Below are 9,733 nucleotides of genomic sequence, written 5' to 3'. Positions count from 1 at the left end.
ATCTATCTATCTATCTATCTATCTATCTATCTATCTATCTATCTATCTATCTATCTATCTATCTATCTATCTATCTATCTATCATATTTAATGCCTATAGCCAGATGAAAGTCAAACACAATCACACTAATGCAGAATAAAAAAGAACAAGAGAGCTAAGCAAACACCTCTCTTGTATCTAATGATTACATGTCTGTAGTCTCTGCATGATTCTACTATCAGATTGACAGCCTGCCATGTTGTGAGATACTTTCAGACATTAGGAGGATTTCCATTGACTCTTTACTCGTGCAAGGAATATATATGTGTATCAGGAAGCATGATTAGGGAAGTAGTGAATGAAATCAGTGCATTAGCTCCCAGAGCAGTGGAATTGATGGTGAGGCCTTTGCATTGTGCTGCAAGTTACCTCAGTCTCAAAAATAAACCCTCAAAGGGAAAACATCAGGTGTCATCATTAGTTTCGATTGACTGGGTCCGACAAATATTGTCCAAATACTTTAAAAACACACCATACAGGTATTCCACAATAATGACATGGCATTGCTGTACTGTAAGCAAGCACCTTCTTTTCAGTGTTGATGACAATAGAAGACAGAGTCAGTAAGATACTGTCCATTGGATGATCCATCAATCAATCAATCATTCAGTTTTTATTTATGTATCATTATTTTACACAGTCAAGTGACCATAAGTGATACAATTAATAAAAGATATAAAGGTAAGCCAAAACAATTATTGTCACACTTAGGATAATTAAGCCAATAAAAAGAACAAAAATAATGATACAATTTTATCATTATCTCTCTTTTATCACCTCTTCCTTTTATCCTTTCTCCTTTTTTCCTGTTTTTCCTTTCCCGTTCTACTTACATTGCAGTGTCCATATTATCTGTAAAACTCCCTGCATGAATTATAATAAAGCAATTTATATGCATAAATCAAGCGGAACACTATGGCAATAGCCGTACTGCTCCACTTGTGAAGTAAAATCTGTTGGGCTCTTTTTGGCATCAAGACTTTGGGCACTTTAAAAAGAAAAAAAAAATAACAATATAATTTATAATAAAGGAAATAAATAATAATAATAATAATAAAAAAGCTTTTTTTGTGGTGTGGTGTGGATGTATACAATATGTTACCAAATGATATTCATCTGAAATGGATTTTTCTATTGGACAATAAATGCATTGTGGTGCTCTCACAACAATAGTGATTTCAGCAGCCAGAACAAGCAATTCCCATTATCCTTTTGTAGAGGGCTTTTAGGAACACAGCGAAGCAAAGGAAAGTAAAGCGATACAAAACAAGGTGTGTATCTCTGGAGGATCCGGTGGAGAAGGAACACTGCTGCTGGCACCTCCTCCACTCTTCTGCTATTCATAATAAGCCAAGCACCATATCTCAATCTGTAAAATCCTAATCTCTTATGATAAATTACAACAAAAAACAGTTAGAAGCTAATTTCATATGATATCATGGAGGAGAATTATCGCATGTGAGTTGCTGGCAAAAGTTTAAATGAGCAACAGAACCTAAATGTGACGGGAAAGAAATCCTGAAATTGGTGTGAACATAACTTTGGATCTTATTAGAGCCCTGTCAGCGACAGATGAGGCAGAGATGTGCATGCTCATCATTAAAGTGTAGAGATTTAATGATGAGCTAATGATGATGATAGAGATGCTGCCCTCTCTGCATATTACTGGAGTTGGAGAAAGAATTTACCTAATTTCTGATAAATTTTTTTTTTGTTTCAAAGCTTACAAATTAAGATTTTGTACTGAACCAACTCCTTCTGGAATTTTTTAATTCAGTTTTCATTTAGTATTCATATGGAACCAATTCATGACAAAGGTTTTCGGACTGGGTCACCGGGGTGACGGGTCCATTAGGTAACCCGGGTCGTCCATTTTACCATCAACATCCCCTAGCTCATTCTGGGGGATCCCAGGCCACATGAGATATTTAGTCCCTTCAGTTAGTTCTGAGTCTCCCCAGAGCAAACTAAAGGGAGAGAACTAACCTGTGGGATAAAAATGGAAATGCTCCAAAATGAGCCACACAGAGAACCTCTTGATCGGTTGCCTGAACCACCTCCAACCACTTGTTCAATTCCAAGAAGCAGCGACTATTCTTTGCTCTGTTATTTAGATATTTACTTTATAAAAACCCTGCTTTCTATTTACATTAAGTTTCCTTCCAATATAAGTTTATAAAGTCAAGCATTGATGCCTTGGGAAGTTGCAGCAGTTGCAGCAGTTCCAGAGCCTGTTTAATTAAATATTATCTAACCAGAACAGGAACTTATAATAGTTCTGATGGAGTGTGCTGCCGAGTTCGGCCTGCTGCAGAGTGTGAGTCAGTATCCTTGACTGTGAGGTACAGCGCTGGGGCCCCCTGAGGCCCAACAATGACTTTGGTGGGTTCTTGTGTTGCAGGGGTTGATTTGCTGAGTCAGCACCCTGCTGCAGATCCCTGCATCTTAACACACTTGACACCAAACACACTGAATGGCAGTTTTCCTTTATAAAGGTGCCTTTTTATTTGTTAGTTAGAAAAAAGTCGTGGGTGTTTTAACCATCTCTGATTTTAGAATAAATGATTATGAAGCACAAACAATGTATGAAATATTAGTTTTACTTTTTTGTGGACCGATAGGTTTGGTTTGGCTATGAATGACTAATAATAAGTGCCAAAGGCAGTTGTTAATGAGGTTAGTCATTTTGTGAAAATGTTATTTTCACAATGTACTTTTGAATCTCCTTTTCCTCCTGTTGTGCTGCTGCTGTCTGAGTCTTTTATTTGATTCAATATGTGTGAGTCTAATCTCATAGCGCTACATAAGCTGCTAAGAGGGCTAATAGCATGGATTAATGATTGTCCAGGGGCTCTGCACCCCCAGGACCATCTACCAGTAGTCAATTTGATTTTTATAAACATTTTCTATGTCTGTTTCTATGTTTTTGAACACCGATCAGCTTTGGCAGAGGGCCTCTGACACACTCTGCTCCTGTAAAAAGGGAGTTTTTTTACTGAATTGAATTGAATTGAATTGAATTGAATTGAATTGAACTGAACTGAACTGAACTGAACTGATCGGATCAGTACCAAACAAATATTAGCATTAAATTAAATGAAAGCCAAAAGCTTTACTCACTCACTTAGTCCCTCACAATCAAAACACATAGTTGTAATGAAACATACTAAACCAAAATGAACCAAAACTGAACCAGGAATGGTGAATGCTTTAAAGTAAAATATCCCATATACAGTATAAGTAAACAGATCATTTTTTATAATTTCTTTCTTTTAATTCTGATGGGAACATCGCTCTCAGGCCCCCCTACTGACCAGCCTAACATAATTTATGCAGATTAGTGAGAGGAAATAAAAGGATAGATAAAATGGATAAAACTTGCTTCATAAAACTGAGCTTCACCTATCATTAGCAAATTTTTATCCACCCAGATACCAGACAAATGCCTCTACAATTGATGTAGGCCTGTACCAGCATATACCGTCTGAAGCAATAGGAAAATTCAACTGCAGTAGTAAGACATCTCTGAGACAAAATTCCCATGAAATGTAAAATTTACATCAACATCAAGTTTATTCAGTTTTAACGCAAAAAAAAAAAAAAAAAAAAAAAGTTGATTTTGGGGTGAGTTACACTTTAACAAAAGAAATAGGAAGGATCAGTATCATTTGCCTTTGGGTCCTCAGCAAATTAAGAACCAAAAAACAGAGCAAAATGCTGTAAAATAAATGACATCTAAATAGTTTTTCTAGACTATTTTTCTCTGCCCAGACACAGACAGGTGAACTGCCAGGGCCAGTGGGTTGTGTGACGGGTCTAATATGTAGAGAAGATGTAGCAGTTTGGACAAGCGGCTGTTGGAATCGTGGTTAATCCCGTCTGTTTCTGGCGGTGGGGAAAACCACTTCCACAACATTTTTAGGGACAGTGTCTCTAATTGGTTATCTCTAGTTCTTTAAGAACCTGTTTATTGTAAAGGCAATCCTTATTTGTGTGGGGGATACAGTCACTCAGACTATAGACAGCAGATTGTGCTTTAATTATGATTAGTTATTATTTTCAGAAGCATTAATTTAAACAATTTGTACACATATTTCAATTGTTCATTTATGTTCATTTGGGAGCATAAAGATAGTTATTTTAGTCCTGGGTGCTGCATGACTCAAGGTGGTACGGTTATAGTGGGAGCGTCTGCTCTCTGTAGTGACTGATAGGCTTTGGAGCTGCTTGATGGATGATCAGAGCGTTTGCTGCAAACATGCATTCTTTTTTTCTTTGCAAGGTTTAGTTCAGTTTAATCCCTGTTTATTTTGTGCAATATAATCAAAAACCCTGTTATTCAATCTGTTTTCACTTGTTTTTATTAATATGGGAATTACCCCATCTGCTTACTTTTTCATCATCTATATAGTTTTTTTTTTATTCATATGCAAAAACAAGCTTTGCTCTGGGTCTGCTTTGAAGGATATTAGTCCTGCTGCCTGGGAGCAGCCTGGGGGGGAAGGAGGCAGACGGCTTCCCCGACTGACCTATTTTCCCCCTCCAAGGTTCCTGAGGGAGGCCAGCATTTTTTCCTCTATCGTCTGTCTTAGAAAATGAGGAAAAGGGGAGTAAGATTGAAGTTTGTGGTTTTCAGAGCAAGGCAGGTGAAAGAAAATGAAAAAGCAAAAAGATGATTCAACTCCAAATCATCAGGAATCTGCTAATTAGATTGGCTGAGTGATTTCAGCTGGATTTCTTTGCAGTTTACCTCTATTTATCAAGTTGACTGATCATTTTGTTCCAGCAAAAATCAATGAAGATAAGCATTCTCTGTATTTTTCTGACTAATTGCACACATTGCAAATTAAATAAACAACATGCAATCATCTAGCAGAATAAACTTAAGGTAGATTTTCTTCACTAAAACCAAATCTGTAAAGTTGAAACTGAGATTAAAAACTTTGGGCTATGCCTGTTCAATAAGAACATCTGTGTTCTATGCAACCAACCTAAGAAAGCTGTTATCATCCAGCCGCTCTTTCCTCTTCCTCACATCCTGTCGTTGCTTTTTCTCTATCCCCTTGTGTCTTTATCTCTCCTTCATCTCTTCCTCCTCTTCTTCCTTTCTGTCTCTCCATTAGGAAGCACTCTGGGCACATGGCTGGCTTTAAATTGAGATATAAAGTGATTAGATGGTGGATGCATTTCTGATTGTGATGTGTTTTGTTTTGCCTTTTTTTTTCTCTCCGGTGGTCCATCATGCTTTTTTGCAGTTTTGGTATAAACTAATTAAAAAAGACTGAAACAAAACTGAAATCTGAAAACCACAGGATGCATAAAAATGGAAACCCTTCCAAGCATAATTTAATTTATCTGGATTTTACTCTAAGAAGATGAGAGAAATCCCTAAAATGTATTGAGTAAGGGAGCGACTAACAGCTGTGTGTCATGTCTGTGTGCAGGAGACCTGAATGCTCTGAAGGAGACTGCCTTCACCTTACAGGAAGGAGCCAAATACAGGCTGAAGGTTTACTTTAAGGTATGATATGATTCATGATTTGGTGTCAAGTTTAAGAGGAAAAAAAGCCTTATTTTTTAGATGAGATGCGTTTATATAAGACATGAGAATATGAAGTGTTTTTTTTTTTTTTGTGATGCTAAAAGATTTGATCAACATAGTTAAACTCAAGTAACAGCAGGAATTTTTTTTTCATATTCAATTTCATATTCAATTTTTCAAGTTATCTGAACAGATCAAAGTCTTTAATAAGACCTGGTCTAGACTCCAATAGTCCCTGCTTAAAATTCGACATTTGTTTTTGAAATTATTTGTCTTCAACCAGGAGAGTCTCCCCCTAGTGGGTCTTGAAGGTTCTCCAGGGGGGTTAATTGATTATTTTAAAAAGATTTTTTATACATTTCTTTACAAATGTATCAAAATTTCTCATGAAGATCTAATAGCAGAGGAGTCATTCTTTATTTTCTTTTAAATTTAGGGGACGTTTGTTCTAAAATGCTCTGAGCTAAGCAGGTGAAATCTATATGCACCTCAACCACATATCTGAAGTTAAACCCTGGGTTTAATGGCAAGGGGTTCTTCAATTGTTGGATCCCTGGTCAAAAATTTATTTTATTCACTTTTGACTATATGTTTTGTAATTTTTTTACTTAAGTTTAGAGTAGCTTTAGAGACACTATTTTTTTTCCATATAAACACCTATTTCCTCTTTTTGCAACATCAGGGGACAGAAAAACAACTTTCACAATACATCCCTGAAAAATCTATTTCTTTCTTCTCCAATATGTGTTACTATTTTGTTTTTGGGTACAATGATAGCTGTTTGACGGTCTTAACATATAAAGGCAAGTTAAAATGGGCAAGTTAACAGTTTTAGGGTGAGTGGTTGCCTTGCGGTTAGGGCATGCGCTTGGATCCCAGAGGTTCTGATGTTCAAGCCTCACTACCACTGTGGGTCGCTAAGCAAAACCCTTAACCCCACACTGCTCCCTTGGCGCCACACAATGGCCGCCCACTGCTCCCCAAGGGATGGGTTGAGTGCAGAGAGTGAATTTTGTTGCTTTGTACTTCTGACAGTGTAGTGACAATAAAGTAGAATTCTGTTCTTCTATTCTAAAAACCTCACAGGTCATTTGTGTCACATAATTTTTGGAGTTTTATCCATTAATTTAATTTTTCAATTTGTTACAGCTAGCTGTTAACACGTTAAACAATTTTTTTAAATCAATTTAACCTGACATTATGATGACCTTTTAAGGCTGTTATAAGTAAATATCACTTTAACATGGAGGTTTCAAGGACCATCCCAAAGCCCCCAAAACTGGACCCTTGATTGCCCTGACATACATTTACATTTCCCTTCATAGATATTTTATTTTTTTGCAGTTCTGGCTTTAATATTTGCTGTATAAATATATTTAAATAGCAGCACTATTGGGAAAATAAAATGATAATATTAATTAATTAAGAGGAGCTGTGCTGTGGGGACCCCTCCTGGACAAACCGGTTTACAGTCTTTGTCAAATCGGATTTCCTGAATTGCACAAAACCTTACCTCAGTCTCAGAGAAAATGGATTTAGAAAAGAGTTAAAGAAGTGAGAATGATGTATATGCATGTCTGTGTTTTCTTCAGGTGAACAGAGATATTGTGTCTGGCTTGAAGTATCGACAAGTGACCTACAAGAAAGGAGTAAGAAGTAGGTTAAAGTTTTTTTTTTCTTTATGTTTTAGATGTTAGTAAGCATCTCTTTTTGCCTTGAAGCCTAATTTATATTTTGTGTTTGCCCCACAGAGAACACTGCAGTCTGCATGATGGGAAGCTACGGCCCACGAGCAGAGGAACAGGAGTTCCTGAGTCCAGCTGATGAGGCACCTAAAGGGATGATGTCCCGAGGCCAGTATTTGGTCAAATCCTGCTTCACTGATGATGACAAGAATGTCTACCTATCTTGGGAATGGATCCTCAGCATCACAAAGGATGGAATTTAACAGGGAGTGCCGGGAAACTGATGGCAAACATTGCTTTTTATCCATCATATTTTACCCATGTCAACATTTTCCTCTCTAATTGCATTCGCCAAAAAATAAAACTCTGTTCACGGTTCTGTTTTTACATAATTCTCCATGTGTTCTCCATCAATCCTAACTAATTTTTTTCTTTTACCAGATTTTTGCCTTATCTTATCATCATATGGAGTCAGTTTGGTCGGTGTTGAGCACATGGCAGGATGATATTTACCATGAAAATATGTAAAACAATAGATGTGGCTGCCTCCAAGATCAGCTCAATTTTTGTGCTTGACAGTCAAGAGGGTGAAAAAACTGAGAAAGAAAATAACACACACTGTAAAAGAGAATAAGTGATTGAAATAAACCCTCTTAAACACTAAGGAAAAACTCTGGAAGATAAGACTGTCATCTAAATCTAGGTTCATATGCTGGGACACAGCTCACGGAGGCAGAATGGTGTTATTTTTAGTAAAATGTAAAATATGCTGTACTCTAAACACATAGTTACACATATTATTTGCTATTTACACCATTAATCCAGATGCCGAACTCTAATAAGTGTGCATAATGAAAGCAGGAAAAGAAATCCTCCTTACAGCTGTTGATTGCTTTGTGCATCATTGACCTGTGTAACATTTAGATGCTTCAGCGAAGGAAAGTTCCAGCGATATTTTCTGTCACATGTCTTTTAACTAGTGTACATAGTGTCTTTTCAGTAGAGTTTTAGCGGTGTATCAGGGGTTAGGGTCGGGAGAAAATAGTCTATTGTACTTATTTTATTTGAATTATTTAAAATAGGGACTTCCAGATATTTTCAGGAAGTTAAATAAGTAAACTCAATAGCACAGCTAAAAGAAAACTCTTTGACCAAAGTGATGCAGAATTTCTCAAATATTCACACTGACAACAAAACTGTAGCACCTGAAAGAACTTACTTAGTACTTTTTAATTAATAGAACATGATAGCTTGCAATTCTCATTAAATTCAATTCCAAAATGCCTTTTTAAACCCAAAGGACATTAAATGTTGTTACAGAGATTTATTGACTGAATTGTTGTAGATGTGAATAGCTGGAGGCAGGAAGAATCTCCTATGACGTTCAACAGTATGATGAAGAGGGTGCACAGGGTTATCCATTATGTTCCCCATTTTATACTTATTTTCTAAATAACGTGGAAACGAAAATCAAAAACCGGCGAGTGAAAAACAAATCGCAATATATTAATACATTTCTATCCTGCTTAATCATGACTTCATGGAACTCAACTTTACATCATTTTCTAAGGTGATACAAGCAGGAAGCAGAGAATGGATATAATCAAATAACATAAAGCATGAGTCAGATGTAGTTTGGTCTGGAGCAAAAACAAGGATTTCAGGGTTTAATAATCTGACTTTCCTAAAACTTTCCTATTCTCTTTTCCTCCAAAATTACCTTTTTAAAGCACTTAATGTAAGACATGATATTTAGAAACCCCATCAGGCTTGAAATGTATAAACAAACATGTTTAGTGTAGCACTATTTTTGTAATATTGCACTAAATGAACTGAAGGGAAGCAGAATATAGCAGAAACTAAATGGCCCCAAAACTGGACTCTGAGGAACACCATAAGGTAGACCTGTCAAAGATTTGTAATTCAAACCCTATGAACTATGGTTTTCAAGAATGTAGCCTTTTTTCCACTAGATTTTTTTAAGGGAAGTATCAGAGCACAAGGGGACAAAAACAATAGTCTTTAACGTAAAAACACTCTATTATTTCTATCTCAAATATATGTTAGCTTGTATTCCCTAATAAAATCCTTGGCTTTATGGCTGTGATGTTACAAAATGTGGGGATGTTCAAAGATTATCGGTTGTTTTTCCATGCTTGTTCAATATTACAACATTGCAAAACCTTCCCCATGTTGTCCGACATCGTGTTTCAGACCGATTTGTTATGGTAGAGAGTATTTGGTAATAATCACACAGCAGGCAAACTCAACCCAAATCCAATCTTTTTACCCATATGCGGCTCATATCCTGCCTTTTCAAAGCAACTCAAAAGCTTCATTCCAATTGTTTTTTATTTCAGCCCTTTCTATAGGTGCTACTAAATTGGATTTATATCCGATAGTTTTCCAGGTAACTGCAATCTGAATGTTCAGGCTGCATTTCATCCAGCTTCTACATTATTCACC

General features: G+C 36.4%; 1 protein-coding gene across 1 annotated transcript in view; it reads left to right on the top strand.

Annotated features, from left to right (window-relative positions):
* LOC107093535 (rho GDP-dissociation inhibitor 1-like) overlaps window positions 1-9,478 on the top strand; it is a 27,180-nt gene extending 17,702 nt beyond the window's left edge. Inside the window, exons 4-6 of the mRNA XM_015388660.1 lie at window positions 5,485-5,561; window positions 7,175-7,238; window positions 7,334-9,478. Coding sequence (XP_015244146.1) covers window positions 5,485-5,561; window positions 7,175-7,238; window positions 7,334-7,530 — 338 coding nt within the window. The 3' untranslated portion in view covers window positions 7,531-9,478. The remainder of the gene's footprint in view (window positions 1-5,484; window positions 5,562-7,174; window positions 7,239-7,333) is intronic.
* Window positions 9,479-9,733: the final 255 nt, after the last annotated feature.

The sequence above is a fragment of the Cyprinodon variegatus genome, unplaced genomic scaffold, assembly GCF_000732505.1.
Source record: "Cyprinodon variegatus isolate N-32 unplaced genomic scaffold, C_variegatus-1.0 Scaffold431, whole genome shotgun sequence".
NCBI lineage: Eukaryota > Metazoa > Chordata > Actinopteri > Cyprinodontiformes > Cyprinodontidae > Cyprinodon > Cyprinodon variegatus.
The sequence above is the reverse complement of the archived record's forward strand: the minus strand, read 5'-3'. Positions and strand labels throughout refer to the sequence as shown.